The sequence below is a fragment of the Gouania willdenowi genome, chromosome 22, assembly GCF_900634775.1.
Source record: "Gouania willdenowi chromosome 22, fGouWil2.1, whole genome shotgun sequence".
Lineage (NCBI taxonomy): Eukaryota > Metazoa > Chordata > Actinopteri > Blenniiformes > Gobiesocidae > Gouania > Gouania willdenowi.
Genome location: NC_041065.1, coordinates 3,469,560 through 3,490,057, shown reverse-complemented (window position 1 = coordinate 3,490,057; position 20,498 = coordinate 3,469,560). Strand labels below are relative to the sequence as shown.

The following is a 20,498-nucleotide window of genomic DNA, read 5'->3' as shown; positions in this document are numbered from 1 at the left end:
CAGTTATAGAGGATTTTTTTGTGTCATGAACTTTGACCCCTACTGATCTTTTTACTGGTAGGTCGTACAGCTTCAGTCCAACAAAATAAAATACTCCACTTGAGATCAACTTTTCATAAATGTAAACATCAAACTTGTACATTAAATATTCGTAGAGATATGGAACATTTTGGTTTTTGACACTTGACGCAACCTTGACCTTGACCTTATGGCTCCAAAAAAGTTTGACTGCACATCCTTGACATTGTCCCTATGAGATGACAGACGTGTCATTAGGACTACATTAATAGCCTAGAAGGAGTTCCAGGACAAAGCAAGTTGCGGAAGAATAATAATAAGAAAAACTTCTTCAATTACAATGTTGAATCTTCCAAAAACAATTACTCAAACAAACCAGATGCAAACAGAAATAACAAAAACACATAAAATGACAAGAGAAATACAAAAAAATAGACCAATCTAATAAACACAAACTCTGTCATTTCCTCTGATTGGTCATTATTCTAATGCTGACACGAATGTTGATCATGTGACCCTCAGTTTGTGGTCCTGCCCCCTATGATGGCAATCACCAATCTCTGCTGCAGGTAAAAATACTTCCTGAAGAGCTGACTCAGCATGTAGAACAAACACACCTTAAATGACGACTGTCCATTCATGCCATGTTAACAGCTTCTTTTTATTACAAAAACTGTATACATTTAAACATGTTGCAAAGGGAATGCAGAGATGTTCCCAAAACCGAGCATTGTCCCCCAATTTTGTCATTTTATTTAAATTAAAAAAATGTACAAAAGTGCATACAAGGTGCAAATATTGAGAAGTAAAATAGATTTTTATAAAAGAGTAAAATAAAGGGGTTTAAATGCACCTATATTACAAAGCAGTAAAATGAGCCCAGAAACGCTTCAGTAGGTAGTTCATCCTTTGCACAGCAGACCGTCACTTTGTGTCTAAATCTATCCGAGGTTAATAAATATTGCTTAAATAACCCACTTCTATTAAAACAGACGATAAGTTTGAACAAACCCTTTCGAGTCGTCTCAGTGAATATTTAAAGCAACAGCATTTACAGATTAAGCAGATAAAATCTCCCATTGTTGCCTAATACAATCAGAACTCTGGCGAAGTTTATTTATTGGCACTTTAGTTGACGATAATACCACGAGATTAGTTGTTTGTAAGGAAAAGGCTAAGTAACACTGTACACTGGTGATGAAGTCACCATTTCTCCTCCTCTGCTCGTCACTTTTGATGAGCAGAGCTTCAGTCCATCTGGTTTTAAGGCTACGTTTGACTCCAGACTTCTGACTGACCTGCAAACACTTGGATCAGTAACAGAATTTCTCCCGAAAAAAACAGGTGAAAAACAGGCCTTTCTCCCAGAAATGAGACGTGGTGTTTCAGTAACTGTTCTCGTGACCTGCTAACGTGTAGAGGTTGCTCAGAGCCGTGGGGATGTCGGTGGGCCGGCTCTCCAGAACCACCACCCTGCACAACAAACACAAACACGTTTCATAATCAATCATTCTGATCAGAAGACACATGGATAAACTTTATATTCAAATCAAGAACGAAAAAGAATAAATGCACAGTGCATATATACAGTATGTAAGGGTGACAACATGCAGAAAAAGACTAATTCTGGATTTAGCATCTTATAAGTACACAGTTGTAAATACAGTGGATTAGAAATGACATGGGCTAAGAATGGCCCGTGGACTAATTTTGTGTGGCTTCGAAAGTAAACGCACAAAATGACCCCAAAAAATACAACAAAACACACAAAAGCACAACATAAATACACATGACTCTTAAAACACAAAACAAAAACCCAAACAAAATAACAGAATAAATATATGAAACTAGGCAAGACCTGTATTTGCAAGGCAAATACGTATTTGGCAATTGAAAATTGGCAAATAGAAATCCTCATGTGAAAGACGTCTTATTGTGTGTATTTTGTAGTTCAGTAATGTCCTTTTATGTTGTTCTTTTTACTAATTAAATTGAAAGTAATAATGCAAGAAAAACAAAAGACTGATCTTGACCTCAAATAGGACCTTGAGCAAAGGTCAAGGTCACACATTGAATGGAAATGTTGTTCAATGGTACCAGTCTGAGCACTGTATCTCAAGTTACTTTTTTTTTTTTTTTGGTGGGGGGGGGTCGTACAGCTTCTGTCTAATGAATTAAAAATAGTCTACTTGAGATGAGCTTTTCATAAAAGTAAGCATCAAACTTAAATTATTATATTCTTAAATATATGGAAAATTTTGGGTTTTTGACACTTGACTTTGACATTTTAGCTCCAAAAAAGGTTGACTGCACATCCTTGACATTGCCCCTATGAGATGACATACGTGTCAGCGCACCAATGATCAGGTGTTGATAAATGTGGCGGCTGAATTTGATCATCATTACCAGGTTGAACGCTGATTCAGGAAAAGTATCTGTTCTCATTCTGCTGCATTTGACACTGTAGATCATACACTTTTGTTGCACAGATTGCAAACATGGGTTGGACTAAATGGAAAAGTAATGCAATGGTTTAAGTCCTAGTTGGAGGAGCAAAGTTATTTTGCAATCAATTAATCAATGTAATTGTAAACTTTGAATCTGACAGATTACCAATGTCCTGTGGGGTTCCTCAGGGCTCTGGTCTTGGACCCCTTCTGTTTAGCCTTTATACTAGGGGTGCACTGATTACCAATTTTTTTAAAAGCCTGACTGGCCGATACCGACTTTGACCGATCTTGATTTTTTCTTTATAATTGATATCATACACCTTGAATGTTCCAAACTTATTTGATTGTAAAACATTCAATAATACCTGTGAAACAAACCAAACGTGTTGTTTTAACTGCACATGAGGTAGTTATCTCAAATATAAATGAAAAGTTTAGAACATTGCTCTCCAAAATACTAAATGATATCAGTTCCTTTAGACATTTTAAAAACTAAATAAACATGTCCATCAGGTCACACTGCAGACCTGTTTGGAGCTCTTTGACTAAAATAAAGTGCACAGTCAGCAGTATTTTAGTTTTACAAAAAAAGAAAATCACAGGGTTTGGGGTAGATGATAAAATAATAATCTACAGGACAAACTAACAAAATACCAATAAAGTGTCCTGAGTTTTAAGTTTCCTTGTAGAGCAAAAATAATAAATAAAAAAACATCCAAATGCAGCAGCTTTGTGGATATTTAAATGTAAAAATATTATTCTATAAATAACTTGCAACAGCTGACAGGACAAAAGCTAAATAAATAAATAATTATAAATATTTAGGTTTCATCAGTTAAAGGATAATGCGTGGTGTGGTGGTTTATTAAATAGTGAATGAAGTAGCGTTTTGTTTGAAGCTCCACCAAGGCTTATTTCTGCGTTACAGGAAGTACAAACAGTGATCTTTTGCTCTCTTTTTTTGTGTAAAACTGCCGACATGCTAAGCTAATGGCTGCTCTGGCTGTTGTTGTCCTGTGTTATAGAGGCATGCGCAGCACACACACTGACACATGAGCTGGTGGGCGGGTCTGTCAGTCACCTCACAGCAGAACGAGACAGTAGCTGACTTTATGACTGACTTTAAGACCTTTGCGGAGGTAGAAAAGATCGGTTTCATATGCAAAGATCGGCCAATCGCTGATCCCCCAAATTCAGGGAAATCGGTGCCGATCGACCTTACAGAACTGTAAGGTTGATTATCAGAGCTACGCAGATGACACACAACTATATGTATCACTGAACCCAGATGACTATGGTCCCATTGAGGTGTTGTGTGACTGGTTAGAAAAAGTAAACTGCTGGATGAGTGAAAACTTCCTTCAACTAAACCATGACAAGATGAAGGTGATTGTCTTTGGTAACAATGAAAAGAGGACTGCTGTCAGCAAGTATCTGAGTCTGGATCTTTAGAAGATAAAGACCAAGTCAAAAACCTTGGTGTTCTGATTGACTCAGATCTGACATTCAGCATCAGATCAAATCTATCACAAAAACATCTTCTACCACCTAAAGAACATCTCCAGAGTGAAAGGTTTAATGGCTCAGAAAGATCAGGAGAAACTGGTCCATGCTTTTATCTCCAGCAGACTGGACTATTGTAATGGTCTTCATCAAACATCTACAGCTGGTTCAGAACGCTGCAGCACTTTTTTCTCTACTGCATATGATTGAGAGAGAGATTTGAGGTGATATTGTTGTTGATGTTTGTTGATGTTTTAAATGTTTTTGTTGCCGACTTTAATGTTCTTTTTGATTTTAAGCTGTTGAATGTTTTCTGTTGCACTTTTTAATCATGTAAAGCACAGTGAGTTGCCTTGTGTATAAAATGCGCAATACAAATAAATTTACCTTGCCAAATGATGGTTTAAATAGAATGTAAAAGCATAAATCCCTCCTATCCTGGTAACACGCCCCGCCCATTTAGCGTACAGCCCCGATGACTTACACAACCCTGCTACGCCAAGAACATAAGAATCTTTCTCACAGGAAATTCTACCAACGTCTTAGAACAGCTTACTGCAGAACAACTCATTTTGATAGCTCAAAAAAAACAAAAAAAACTGAACAAAAAAGTTTAATTGCGTCTCTGCGTTCCTTCACGATGTAACTGCTTATGCTATTCACAAAGAGAGCTACGCAAAACCCGCGGCTGTCAATCATCGTCATATATGACATAAAATCCCGTTTTTAATCTCAAATAACTTATTTCAAACAAACTTCACAGAAAAATGAGCACTTGAACACAACGTAGGGTGATAATAACTAACGATCACAGCAGAGTTTAGGTTTGGAAAAAAATGACGTGACGAGGAGGCGGGGTTTATGACCTATACTGCAGCCAGTCAGCAGGGGGAGCTCTAAAAATAAATGCTTCAGTCCACCGGGGAGATTGTTCCATTGTCACGGTCTGAGTTTACCTCCGTACTGATATTCTAAGCCTAACATAATCCAATGAATAAATAAATAAAACACGTGTCTGTTCACTTTGAAAAACAAAATAAAATTGTTTTAGCAAAAATTCATTTATTCCGTCCATTCTTTGTACAGTCTATGTGAGACACACAGAAATATGTTGTTCATTGGCCTCAGTTGTCCGCACGCTGGAAGCAATAAATAACGCATAAAAAGAAATGAAGGAATCCCTTAAAAAGCCTCAGTGGAGGCTGAGTTGCCACTGATTCGGATACACATTGTTGTGCAAAACAGGTTAAAATAATGTCACACACTTCCACTGTATACAGTATACACAGCAGCGTTCCCCCGCTGGTCCAACAAACAGATCACAAGCAGCGCTCCTGTGATCCGTGCGTATAATGCTAAACCGAAGCGCTCCTTCCTGGTAGCAGAGTTTGTCAGTGCGTTTATTGAAGGAAAACCAAAAAAGTGCAGGTATCAGTAATAATGTGGGCTTTTTAAAAAAAATTTTATAAAAGTATTTCTGTTTAATAATCCGTTTTGATCTGTTCTGAAAGTGTGTCTGCTTATGCTTAAATGACAGCTTGTTTGATATTCAGTCAGACTTGGTTGTGCTGCAGCACAAATACACACTTAGATTTGAGTACACAAAGTCAGACCAGACGTGAGATCTGATCGTAGCGTACGCTTACGTCACAATAATAATACCGGAGCTTGTGTGAATTTGGTTGAACGCACGTCATACGCTCAGATCTGATCAGTATGAACGTTTGATCCACTAAATGAAGGCCAATGACTCATAGAACACACAAAATAACAAAAAGATAGACAAAATAAATACACAAAAATTACTCCAAAAACACACAAAGTAACAGAAAGACATAGAAAATGACAACAGAAATATAAAAAATTACTCAAACGCACAAGATGAATACAAAAATAACATAAAAACACACGAGACAACAAAAATACACAAAATGACTCTTAAAAACATGCAAAAACTATAGCAAAATAAAACAAAAACACAACATGACCCGAAAAACACACAAAATGACAAAGATATATCAAATAGAAAACGTTTCGAAAAACACACACAAAAAAACACATAAAATAACAGAAAGACATAGAAAATGACAACAGAAATGTAATTTTTGTTGAAACACACAGAATGAACACAAAAACACGCAAATCCTTTGTTCCTTTCTGTATTAATGCTCTGATTGGTCATTATTCTAATGGTGACATGAATGTTGAACATGTGACCCTCACACACATACACATACAATCACACTTTTGTGGCCACACCCCCCTGTAATAACAGTTGCCCATCTCTGCTGTAGGTAAAAATACTTCTTAAAAAGCTGTGACTGTAATTTTCAGCTCAGAACTGACTCAGTGTGTAGAACAGGATCAAAGGCTCCTGAAATGTCATGCCGACCAAAAGTCAGGCCAGGACAGCGGCGTGTACATCTTCAGGTACCGTCTGAAGGCGGTGACGCTCTACTGTATGTTCCATCAGATGAAATTACAGAGGAGAGCAGAGACACTCAAACCAGGCTGGCAGCGCCCACACGCCGGTGAATTAATCATGTGGCATCAAACAGACACATCACTGGCTGCTGTGGCAGGGGGCGGGGCAACAAAATCGTTGGACGTTTACCTTCAAAACGTGCACTGAGCTATTCCCAATGTGATCAGATTCACAGACACATGTAATGGGATTACTTTTACAATCATGCAAACCAAATCAAACACCAGCCATCAGCTGAGAACTAAAAAAAGGAGCTTTTTATAAATATTTTTGGTAAGTTTGTATTTCTTTCTATTTCTGTTTGAAATGCTATTCATCGTCTTCTCTTTAAAGGAACTGTGGGACTATGACACAGTCCCTAAAAATACATCAAACTAAAAAATAAAGCTGTAAAAACTAAGAAATTCAGTTCATCTTTGTGTTTTTATGGTATTAAGTATTATTGCGTTAACTGCAATTAATAAATGACAGGAAAACAACGCGCTAAAAAATAACGCAGTTACCGGTAATGGCTTTTTTTTTCTCGCACTCCAAACAGCGTGGAACCTTTCTAATTGCAGAAGTTCCCAGTATACCCGTAATACTGATGCAGCTAGCACCTCAATGCTAAAGATGTAGCAGTTAGCGCCTCAATGCTAACATCTAGCAGCTAGCGCCTCAATGCTAACAGGGACAACAGTCCTTAAGCAGTGGTTCTCAACTGGTCTCACCCTGGGGCCCACATCTAGCCACGATCATTAACCCACATTATGTTAGAAGTCAACCAATCAAAATTAGTTGAAAACACACTTATAAAATATTTTTTAAAAACATAAATCTATATATTTTCCTGTACAGCATGCATTTCACAGCACTCCTTTCTTTCAAAATAAAAGAGTCCAACATGAAAGACATTAAGTATTTATTTATTTTTGACCAGCTTTCTGCAACCCACCCAGTACAGGTCTGCGACCCACCAGTTGAGAATCACTGTCCTCGTGGAGCAGACAGTGTCTCCAATCCACACTGACACTCAGACAGGGTTCAGAACTAAAATGAATAAATCCATGAGTAACAAATGAACAAAGTCAGTGATAAATGATTGTAGTGACAGTCGACCACTCTCTGTGGTAGAGGATGTGGGCGGGGCTAGAAGCGCTGCTACAGATAGCATCGTCTGACCCAACTTATCAACTGTTATGGAGAAAAACTATTTCAAACTAAATGAATCATCTTCATCAGTTGTTCTGTGTATTTCATGATATCCACAGATATTCTAACTATTTTACACTGTTCAGTTTATATTTATCTGTGAGGTTTTTATTTGTTATTTTAATATAAAAAAACACTTTTGTTTTTGAAAGTTTACAAAAAATCCAGAAAAGCATGACCAGAGATGTCCAGAAAAAAAAGTAGTAGGCTAAAACTCATAGCGAGCTGCCGCCACTGTGCGCCGATGACGCGCAACACCTGGGGGGCTGGGGGTATGCCCCCCTCGGAAAATTTAGCAAAAATAAAGCTAGGTCATCTCTACGGCAACGCCGTCCCACGTCATTGGTATTTGAGATGCACTATGTGAGTCAGGAGCACAGTCTGAGTAAACGGGCTTATCTCAACAAACACTTTCACTCCTCCTATATCACTATATATCCCATTTGTCACCGTCTCCTCTGGCTCCACCCCCTCCTCCCTCCCAGCAGTTGGCAGCAGGAGGCGCGCCGTAAGGGCAGCGCCACACTGTAGCTGACCTGTGAACTACCCATCCTAAAGATCCATTCTCTGTGCTAACGTGCCGTTGTATTGAATTGAACTTGAATGTTGTGTTTGTCGCAATGTTTGCTGAAGAGTTATTTCATGATCCCAAACTCCGCCCCCCTCTACAAGGGCCCAGTTTGGTTTTTGCCTCTTTTTTTTACCTCTTCTTCTTACCCATTGGCGGAGCCGTCGCGGAAGCTACATTAAAAATCATGCTAGCTTTTGAAAATTGCCTACCCTACCTTTAAGTTTTTCTGTAACAAGCAGTGGCTGATGCATTCCTTTTATTTTTGGCCACATGTGGCTTTGTTTTGGGTCAATGTACAGTCACGGTTAAGGTCTATGGATATTGTTTTGCGAATCGGTTCTGGCAGGCTCGAAGTAGCAAAGGCTCATTACTGCCCCCACAGGTCACAAATAGAAGTTTGGATAGCTCACACAAAATAAATAAATAAAAATAAATAAATAAAAAATCTCATGAGATTTTTTACGAGAAATCTTGTTGAGTTAAATCTCGTGGCACGAGATGTCGTCACACCCCTAGGTTACATGTATTCTGTTTTTTTATTTTACAGAAATGCTGTACCATAACCAACTTAACAACTGCATTGTTTCACCCCATGGAATTCAATTCAGAGGCTCCAGCTCTTATAGTGGGGTCTCCTAACCCTCTTCCACTGGGTGGAATCGTGTATGTGCTGCGCGTGTTCGCTCTATCACGCCGCTCGGCATGTTATTCCCTGCCACCGCCCCCTGTCTCAGGTCTGATAAGCGCGCCCCACATGTGCTCCGTCACTATGCTCAGCGCGCTCTACAACGCCCCTCCGCCACATGTCCACTAGGCTTCCTAGCAGGATAAATTATTGTTGCAAAATAAAGGCTTATTTCAATGTAAGTAAACATATTTTACACTTAAGTCTTTTCTTCTGCCTTCCTTTCTCTCAGTTAAATGAAACTGACTTTTGATGGATTATGTGTATTAAAACTGTGGTTATGTTGCTGTGTTCGACCTTGACATTAACGTTAAGGGAAACACAGCGGAGTGAAGAGGGAAAAGACATGACATCAGATCTCTGAGCTGCTCAGTGAGAAACGAAAGCAAAGAAAACATAAATCACAGGAGAGGAGGAGGCTGCTGCTCATTGGTTAGCAGCTCACAGGAAAACACAGAGACCTGGAGGAGGACAATTAGAGCCACTGGGGAGCCTTTCAATCACAAACACCAGCTAACCTGTCAGATCCGAGGAGGCGAAAGACTCTGCTTGGATCTGAGATCTCCTGGGTCACCTGAAAAACAACAAACAGTAGGTCATTAAACATCTGTTTAATCACAAGATCACGGCCCTCATTTATCAGCCGTTAGGTCACTCAGATCTGCGTAACAAGATGAAGTATCCTCAGAGGTGAAATACAGACATTTAGTCACTTTAAAAAGTAACTAAACCTCTGCTTTCTGCTGAGCTGCCACTAGGAGGGAAATTCAAAAAATGCTTTGATTATGGGCGTTGCTGCTGTAGGAGTAAGACACACCCACTCAGATAGCCGGTCAACACTGTGCGCAGACAGAATGTAATACATACAATGATGTATGACACACACACAGCGGGTTCATAAGCTGAAATTACGGTGTTCATGTACGGACGGGCCCGTACATGAACACAAATTCTTAAGTGACGCTCCATGACCACCGTGGGCTTTAATCTGTGTTAATGCTCTGATTGGTCATTTTGCTAAATGCTCACATGGATGTTGATCATGTGACCCTCGGATCAGATAATCACATTGTGGCCCCCGCTGTGATGAAAGTTGCCCCCCTCTGATGTAATTTTTGAAGCTCAACAACTGATTTCATTCAGGTTTGCATCACAAACATCATGTCTTCATCTGTTCTCCTGTGGAGAGGCTCAGAGTTTCATAGCATTAGGACTGTGCAAAATATCAAGATTTAAGATATATCGAGTTTTCTATTTTGACGATATATGCCTATAACAATATATTTATATTTGACATCTTATTTTGTATTAAAATACTGCTTTTTTTTTTACTTCTCAGAATATCATGTAAAGCACAGTTAGATGATCACTGAGTGCTTCCTAACCCACACTACAGAACTCACTCACACGTGCTGTCCCTTCGAGGAGAAAAAGCCAAAAGTGACACATATTGTGCAGCAGTTCGTTAATAAATGTGCCTGTGTGACATTTTGCATCAATACATTTAACCAAGAACTCTCTTTTTGGGAAGACTTTATTGAGAATTATATCATATATCGTCATTTAGAGAATAAATATGGAGATATGAGTTTTGGTCCATATCGCCCAGCCCTACATAGCTTTTTTTTTTTTAAATTTGTGTGATTAAATCTTAGCTGTGTGTCATAGCTGTACGACTACAGGTGTGTTAACACCAAACGCGACTGTAGCGACTGCAGTCAATTTCCCCTGATGAGTTGCTTGAACATAGTGGTGCTTTTTGGTAACTCCATCGCTCCACTGACGGGACGATCAGGGAACAGTGTGTGTGTGTGTGTGTGTGTGTGTGTGTGTGTGTGTGTGTGTGTGTGTTTGTGTGTGTGTGTGGAATCGGTGACAGAGGAGAGCGAGGTCTGATCACTTCTTTTCTTTCTTCTCTGGCCGTACATTTACAGCACTTATCATAAACAGCTCAGCTTTTATGGTTTAAATTATCAACTTACGGAGTTACTAAAGGATGAGTTCACTCAGAATGTAGACTCATTCAAGAAGTTAACCACTTAACACATTTTACCCTAATAAATTGAGGAGGTGTAGTACAGCCCTCCACTGCAGCGGTCTCACTGTAGTGGGAGGGAGCAGGGAGGGGCTGCTGCCTTGGCTCTACAGACAGTGAAGAACAGAGGAGTTGTTGCTTGAAGATGGTTAAAAAGCTCAAAGTTGAAAACTTTTGAGCAACATAATCGCCCTTAACCTAGTCGCTCAAATCAAGTCGCTTGAGGGCGGATAACTTGAGGTTGAATCATTTACATTGATTTGAATGTAATGTAATCTCTTCAGTGGCGTTCGGTGTGAACGCATCTTAAGAGCTCACCTGTCCAGCTAGCCTGACACAGAGCTGTGTGAATGACAGATGTAAGGTCATCGGTGAATGACACAGCAAGGTGTGAGTCCTTGGCCAAAGGAGGGATGTGATCTGGTAAAGGTCTGCCCTCCTCCAACGGCGTCACTTTTCAGAGGAATCATAACAAGACGAAGCCTGAATTATTCAATGCTGCTCCCTGTTGTGTGACAGGTCGCGTTTATGATTGGCCATAAATGTTGCATGGCTGCTGACATTTCAAAAATCCTTCAAGCAGGGTTCTTTGTTCCATCCCAGTGCCACAGAGGCCACGTCTGACAAGGCCTCCGTGGCAGTATCACCTTTCATTAACACAGAAACATTCACCTCCCGTTGATCTCTTGAACTTTCATTGTGCCGTTGAAGGCGACTTGTGATCTGGTTAGCACGCCATTGCTCCGTGAAAGGTGGACAAATTCATTACCTGGGCCAGACACAAAGGCACTTGGCTGCGTTACACCTGAAGGCTGAGCTCTTGAAATTAGCACCAACACAAAAACAGACTGAACAGGGCTTTGTTGATGAGGCCAAAACAAAAAGTGAGCAGTGAAGACGCAAAAGACATGAACAATAACACTGATACATTGCTCACGCGTAAAAACGTTGTCCCACACACTTATAATTTCATTTCTGATTAATTTAAGCGCTGCAGTCAACACACGCACACGCATGGCAGCCTTAATTCTTCTTTCAAGCAGAATAAAAGTTAATTAGTCTTTAAATTGAACTTGTAAACACTTAATTCCTAATGCTAATTTATTTCCAAATTAAACTTAAATTCGAATTAGGTGGCTAGATTATTCCGATTTTAATTCTGAATTAGATAATTCCTCTATCTTATAAACACTTAATTCCCCTTTAAGTTAATTCTGGTCGTTCTGCGCATGCGCAATAATGACGACATGGTGATTATTTATCTAATAAGAGCCTTTGAAGATGTGGATATAATGAAAAGATTGAATGGACCAAAGCACAAACATGCAGACTTTCACACGGACTTATTGAACACACACGGACCTCAGTAAACACGGTAAATGGAACAGGCTTCACCGGCCGGCTGGCACTAGGACCCAGAGAAGGAGTAAATGCATCCCTGTAGTTTATCATTTTACCAGTTGTTAGAGCTACTATCTTTACCAGGAAGCAAATATGTATTACTGGTGATTGTTTTCCAAAGTTTTACTGGTTTTTTACCAGTGATTTGCTCCTATGGATTTATGTTTTAGAAAACATTATGTATGTGTGTTTTCAACAGCTATTTTTGAAAAACTAAACTTGGTCAAGGAATTCTAAAAAAAAAAAAAAAAAAAAGAAAAAAAGTGGGTCACGAATTAACCCTCTGGGGCCTAAGACGTTTTTGCTGTTTTTTCATTGTGTTTGATTTTATCTTTATTTTTCATATAAGAAAATCCATAAACATTGCATGTTTGGTATCATTTTTTTCAGGAGAACCTCCCAAATATGACTGTGATGTATTTTCTTTAATACGGCATACTGTATTAACACAGTGGATCTAAAACCACTATGAAAACTCAAATTCGAGTGGGAAAAAGTTAGTTTTTTTACTATAAAAGTCACAAACATTTTTAACGAATTATTTTTATTGCTTGTATAGCAAATCTAAACTATATATTTCAAAAATTTATATACAGATGAATCAAAAAACACATATACAGCTATTTACAGTAAAATGGAAGCAATGTCTCTGGTGATTTTGTACAAAGATTTACAAAAAATTATGAATCACAAATACAGGGAAAGGCAAATTATTTGTGCCTCATTGTGTTGATATAAAACAATAAACTAATATACTAGACACTACACTACACTCTAATCTCACTCACTACACACTAACTAAACAGTCAAATCACAGTAATAATCACTATTATCTCAAATCTCTCAACTCACCCTCTCTTTCTCCGTCTCTGTTTACCAGTCGCTTGAAAACAAAATTTCCGCTATATGTGGACATTATGATTGGACAATGGCCTTCTTCTTCTCAACCAATAGGAAGCAGCTATAATGAGAGGTTTCAGCGTGGTTCTTTGTTGCTGCTCAACACTTTCGCTTTCATTTTAGAAGCGCTCTGCAGTGTCTTCCTGCACGGACAGCTCAAGAAAATGTCACTTCTATTTGGCCAATCAATCTGATTTAAAAACTGGTTTGTAGTTCGACATCCGCACTTTCGACACGGGTTGAAACCGACATCCGAGGATGCTGCACTTTTCCGCTATTGGCTCTCTAACCCCAGAGGGTTAATGACCGTGGCAAAATGTGCACGGGTCCCAGGGTGAAGTTGGTGAATAGTTGGTATAGTTGTGGTTTGTGAAAAATTACAATATATATATGATATAAAAGTACCTAATATATTTGCAAAATATTAAGTACAATATATAAAAAAAATGTATTGCCATTTCTGAATTTAAAGTTAGTTAATTCTGTTGTGACATATTCCCCAACTGCACTCCATCGCTTAATACGTTTGACATTAACATTAACTAGTAAAGTGCCCGTCGGAAATATGTATTCATATATAGTGGGAGCTTAAGTAGCGTTGTCAATTATGGGCATAATAATAACATACTCTGTAGTGTTATAAAGGGGTATATTTGCATGTGCAAAGTAAAATAGCGTGTGTTATTTCTCTGGTTTAATTCTATGAGACATGCACAAGATGAATGTGTTGTTTCTTTTTTACTCATTTTATATTTTTTTCGTTTGGTGTATTTTTCTGTAATGTATGTTTTTTGGAGTCATTATGTGTATTTTTATATCTTTCTGTGCATTTTTTGTATGATTATTGTTTTTGTTGCCATTGTAGTGTGTTTCTGGAGTCATTTTGTGTATTTCATTTTTTTTTGCGTAGTTTTGTGCATTTCTGTCGTCATTTTAGTGTATTTTTTGTATAAATATTTAGTTTAGTGTATTTTGAGATATTCGCTCCACACACACAGACCTTTTTTGCTTTTATAGATAGATAAACGGTTTAAACCTATTAGATAATTGTAGGTGCGTTTCCTAATTACTACAACATGTATTAGCGCAGACATATGCAACTGGCGGCTTGGAGACCAATTGCGGCCCTCGGTCTATGTTATGCGGCCCCCAAAGCAAATGTACAAAATGACAGAAAAATACAAGAAAACAGAAAATACTCCAAAAACACACAAAACTACTACAAAAATGAACAAAAAGCAACAGTAATACACATAATTACTTAGAAAAATATACAACATTACAGATAATGACAACAAAAGCACACAAAAAGATAGAAATACACAAAAATTCCTGTGGCCCTCTAAGCAAACAAACCCATTTTTGTGGTCCTACTATGATAGAAGTTGCCAATATATTTGTACAAGTTATAAATACTTATTCATTACTTATAGTGTTGTTTGGTGCATGATAAGAGTACATGTACAAAAGCATAAAAGCAATAAAAAACAAATAAAAGTTAGAATTTATATGGTTGAAATTAAATAATTATTCAGTTTCCTTTGCACATTTAACTATATAAAATCATCGCCCTAAATGGAAAAAAGCAATAAAGATCATTTACGACAAGGTCATTTAACATAATTTTTAAAAATGTATGTAAGCAATTTATCAAACTGGTTCCAAGTACAATTAACATCAAACAAAAAGGCTGATATGTTCTTATAGTCACAGTCTTTTTACTTTGTTTAATTAAAGTGGTGTAGCATTAGCATTAGCGACACTTGCTACATAACAAGGCAGCACATCTGTCTAGTGATTTCTATTTGTTATTGAGGTAACACACTCATATTAATAAAATCCTACTTTAAGCAGTGTTTGAACGCCTCATTTCACACAGTTTAGACAATCATATCCTTAACAAGATAAAACATCACTGCTTTGGTTACATTAGGCCTGTGTGATATGAACCAATATCGTTATCTCTATATTTTTCCTTAAAATGGCGATAGGCGATATAAACCATCTAATTTATGTTTTCTAATTTCTTTTAATAGTTTTACAAGAAAAACAATAATAGGTCAAAGTCAGTGGAGAAAAATGCCACAAAGACCCTTTTATTAATCACTAGCAGCTCAATAACAACATTTTTGTGTCACTTTTGACGTTTTCCTTCATTAAGGCTGAAATGCGTCATTAAATTCTGTAGTGTTGCTTTTTTTCAGGGCAGTTGTAGAAAGTAGTTTTTAAAGTAAATCACATTTAGGACACTGTCCCTTTAAGAATGTGTAAACAGCCCCGTGAGCCTCATCGCTCTGCTGCTGTGGAGCGACGGAGAGTTAGTTATAGGAGAGAAATACATGCAGTTTCCTCAAACGTCTCTCAGTCCGCGAGGGTTAAAATGTGAACAACAGACGGTTCTACGGTCTCCGAGATTTGAGAGATGGTCATCATGTTGTAATCCTTCCGATCTGTAATCCGATCTAATATCTTCAGATCGTACACCCTTATCTCACGATGATCAAATGTTACTCAATAAATCAAGTTTGTCAAATGAAAATATTGCAAACACAAACCTAAATGTTATGTGAGTTAATGAAACACCACAGTGTTATTCAGTTGTACTACAGTACTATAAACATGCAACACATGGTGCTTCAGTCTTTACTTAATTGCAATTATGATGATGAAAATTATGATGGAGATTTTTAACTACTTTCAATACTATTTATTCAAGTACTTTCACTTATTTTGACTGAGCTACTTTTACTTGTATTGGATTAACACACACACATGCACGCACACACAATGACGTTTACCTCATTAGATTTGAAGCTCTTCCCCTGCATGCCATGTTTCCAGAAGGCCAGGACGCTGTCCTGCAGGCACACTGGGATAAAAACAAACGTGTTCATTAGTAAACAAGGTCCTCAAACACAAATTAGCTTTGTTTCTTTTGAAATGATGAGTTAGGATTTGTGTAGACGCACTCTTGAAATAAAAAAAAAAGACCATTTAAACAAACATCGTTATTTATTGCAGTTTTTATTATGTTTGCTATACGTGCCCAAAATACTTAATTTAACTGTGCTTTATGCACAATTATCCTGTGCAGCCTATCAAAGCTGAATCGGGGTCTGAGGCAAAAATGGGCAACTTTTATCACAGCGGGGGCCACAAAAATATGATTGTTTGAGTCAAAATGATGACCAATCGGAGGACAGGGCAGTTATTTTTCTATATTTTGTTGTGTTTTTAGAGTCATTTTATGTTGTTTCTTGGATATTTTTCAGTTATTTTTCATATTTGTAGTTTTGGAGTAGTTTTGTGTATTATTTGTGTAATTTTGTTGTTTTGTTTGTTTGTTAGGGTTAGGGTTGGGCTGCTATGGCCCCTGGCGTGGTCTAAGGCAACAAATATTAACACCCTGAACAGGACCCCCTTCATTAGGAAATGAGATTACAAAAACACTTTTTAAAAATGAGAAGGAGTACATTTGTGCAGTAGTTCTGGATATTGCCCACTTTGAATGAAGGTGAACTTTCCAGCCCCCCCCCCCCCCCCCCCCCACCGCCCACAAATTATGTTGCCAAATAACACACTTTCAAATGTATTGAACTAACAGGGAACACGTACTGCTTTAAAATACAGGAAATAACCAAACATTGTTTGCAATCTGTAACAAAAAGCTTAAAAAACAAAACAAAAAAGGAAATTTATTTTTTAAGTCAGCTATTGAAAGTTTGTTTATTGTTCTGCTCCATGTGAAGTAAATGCTGACGTAAATCATTATTTTTTTTACTTTAGTTCCACGTTACATTTTGTTCCCGGTCCAATAATATAAGGCTCTTTTAATTTCTGTTTTTTGGGATCTTTAGGTTTCTCATTATTACTTTCTTTATGTGTTTAGTGTTAATGATCTTTATTGTCAATGAAGAAAGGCATTTAACTAGTGGCATGATAAAACAAGTTAATTTTAATAAAAAAATAGAGAATGAAATGATCATTTTAAATGAAGCCATGCTTTAATCCTTTAGAGCCTCCGTTCCATTTTTACTAGGTTTTTTATCGTTTCCACAAAGTGTGCGTTTCGCCGCCAGCGGCTCAATTCAGACTCTACTGCCACCACAGGTACATTTCGGACTCGGTAGGACCAGACCTATCCACTGATACCAGGAACTGCCCAACAGAGCTTAGCACCACATTTTGGGTAAAAACCATCTTGTTGGGCACCAACGTTAAGTTAAAATATGTACACTTTTTTTTGTCCGGAAACTATATTAGTATTTTTATATAAGCCCTTATTTTAATATCACAAATGTCCAGCGACCCTAGAGACTTGTTTTTTCTTCAATTACTTTTTGATAACGTTTATTAAAGTGTGTTACAAATACAGTCGCCAGGATTAGTGACAAAGTGACAAGTGTGCCAGCTTAGATATTTTTATACTACATTTTATTTAAACTATTTGAGAAAGTTAAAGTATAGGATATAGTTATTTGATATTGTCTGTGATGTGTATTTGAAAAATAATTCCAAAAATTTTAAAAATAGAATTTTAATCCATTTTCACCTAGTTTTTCTCTCTTTTTTTAACCAATTACTAGACATTTAAAACCCATTTTAATTCCAGGCGACCCCACATGAGGTCCTGACCCCAAGGTTGAAAAAAACTGCAATAACGTAATGACTCCATATGAATTGTTTGTATTTTATAAATCTGTTCTACTGTATTTTAGTGGTTTATTGAATATTGTGCTTGTGAAATGCAATTTAGGGGTGACTGGTCATTTTTAATTTTTATTTTTTTGGGGGGAGGGGGGTATAACTAATATATATACACTGTACATACATATATACAGTGACGTTGCTAGGTACGCGTCCTGCGCATAAAAATCTAAAAGGACGCATTAAATCCACTATCCATGCGTCCCAGTGACGCACCTCATTTTTCCCATGAAAAACGACACATTGTGAACAACAACTTATGTTTAAAATCACAGTAACTAGCAAAAGAATGCTAGCCGTCAGCTGACCCCTTTACGCATTAACTCAGCACAGACATGATCACCTTGAGTACATGCTAGTTTAGCCGCTACAACAACAATCAGCCAGTTAACTAGCTGCTTATAATACACCACAAACATATCTGATCATTTTATTTTTCTCAACAGACTTTTCACTGTTAGTTAAGTTACATTTTGTGCTATAAGTTTCATAGTGATTGACTTCATTTGATTTAGTTGATGTTCAGACAAGAAGATTTTGGTCACAATTTATTTTCTGACTCTGTCATGGTGATGAAAATGTTTTGTTTGTGTTAAAATCAACACTTTTATTGATAATTTATGTTTGTACAACAGACACCATTTTGTTTTCATTTGAATTTTAGTCATTTAATTTGGTGCTCTTTTATGTTGCTACAAAAGTATAATATAAACTGTTACTGTGCAATAAACTTTTCAGATTTGAAATTGTATTGTTTAATTTCAGATACATTTTTAACATACAGTACATGAATATATATGATAATTATAGACATATCATACCACCATTAAGAGAGTTTGACACTACAATTTAAGAAATAGAAAGAAATACATTTTTTTATTGGGGACCCATTGAATTGCCCATGGACCCACTCATATCACTACCTGTGGGTCCTGGAGACTCACTACATTGAAAACCTATCAACATCACTGTATATATACCGTATATTTTGGACTATAGGGCACACTTAAAATCCTTTTCTCAAAAATCGACAGTGCGCCTTATGTATGAAATGAATATGTCAAAATGTTTTAGTACAACTTTGATAAACTATGAAGCTGCACCACTTGATTTTTGGCGCTTCAGGGCTACCTTAGTCAGACGCCTCATGGAGCGATATGTACCAGTACTGTGCTTCAACATACTGAACTGAAAGAGTGTATTGTTCTGTATTTTATGTGTTAAACCTGAACAATGTTGAGAGTTATTGTTAATGAGTTGAATAAAGTTTGACTTATCTGACTATTTTGTTTCGTTTAATGAGCCTTAATAATAATAATAATAATAACAATAATAATAATAATAATAATAATAATAACAACAACAAACTGGTGCGCCTTATAGTCCAAAAAATACGGTATACACACACATATATATATACGTATACGCACGCACGCCGTTTTCCCTCAGGGTGCAAAAAGACAAATGCTACAATATTTGGTCCAAATGGACAGAATATGTTAAAGTAGTAAGATCAGATTTCAATTGACCAAATCTCTAACATGCGTGCCAATTTTTTTTAAAAAAAGGTGTACAAACAATAAATGTGGATGTTTGTCTCAGGTGATAAAAGAACAATAAGGTGATCTTTTAAACTACTTCTGTATGCACCCCTATTGTCTTGTTTAGGGTTTGTAATTTTCGGTTGACAGTATGATTTTTTTAAGTCAGATAACACTATTAACAAAACAACATTAGAAAACAACATAGATTAATTCTGAAAACGTACGATTGGAACGACCGCTTTAACGACAACAAGAAGAAATGACCTGAGAGAAGGAAGCTCACCAACTGATGCGATGCAAAAGTCAAAGCTGAGCTCAGACGCCAGCTTCTTGTTGGACTTAAGTCGGCCCTGAAGATTAACAATTTTCAAATTTTCTGTGAAGGCAGATTTAAAACCCAAACGTGAGACGAAGGCTGCGTAAGATATGTGAATTTTGACTGAAGCTGAGTGTACTCACGATCCAAACACACCAATACTGTGTCCCTCTCCAGCTGGGTGACGTGGATCGCATCCACCTGTTGATTACCTGTGGGAAGAACAAGAACTTCTGAATCTGTGTCATCTTCAATGCATTTGTTTCAAATTTCAGATCACGATGTTTCCCTCACTTGTTCCAATCTCTGTGAACCACGAGGAGCAGGAGTTGAGGTTGATGGTCTCGAAGCGGACCACCTGGCCCGGCTCCATGCCCTGACTGATGGCCACGCACACAAGAGGGTACTCCTGCTCTGGGACCACCAGCATCTCAAACACCTTCAGTGGGCTGGGAAGAGGAAAGTCGAAGTGCTGTGGACAGAGCAGAGATGGAGAGATCAGTGTTCAATGTTAATAAGGGATTAGGTTTCTTACTGCCTGATGCTGGGAAGCATCTGAGATGAAGATCAATGAACAAACTGACCTTGATGAGCATAAACCTCTGCATGGGCTCGTACCACTGCAACAGGACAATTCCAGACTGAAGGGCCCCACACAGGTATTTGTGGCCAGTATATGGGTTTCTCACTGA

The 20,498-nt window shown here is 37.6% G+C and overlaps 1 protein-coding gene across 7 annotated transcripts in view; it reads right to left on the bottom strand.

The window, feature by feature from the left end:
- Positions 1–658: 658 nt before the first annotated feature.
- The window catches only part of map4k5 (mitogen-activated protein kinase kinase kinase kinase 5), a 72,961-nt gene continuing 53,121 nt past the window's right edge, over positions 659–20,498 (bottom strand). For all 7 annotated transcript variants that reach the window (XM_028437647.1, XM_028437649.1, XM_028437650.1 and 4 more), the window contains 7 exons: positions 20,391–20,494; positions 20,101–20,278; positions 19,950–20,018; positions 19,774–19,866; positions 16,038–16,108; positions 9,422–9,477; positions 659–1,491 (listed from right to left, as the gene is read on the bottom strand). In XM_028437647.1, coding sequence (XP_028293448.1) covers positions 1,404–1,491; positions 9,422–9,477; positions 16,038–16,108; positions 19,774–19,866; positions 19,950–20,018; positions 20,101–20,278; positions 20,391–20,494 — 659 coding nt within the window. In that variant the 3' untranslated portion in view covers positions 659–1,403. The remainder of the gene's footprint in view (positions 1,492–9,421; positions 9,478–16,037; positions 16,109–19,773; positions 19,867–19,949; positions 20,019–20,100; positions 20,279–20,390; positions 20,495–20,498) is intronic.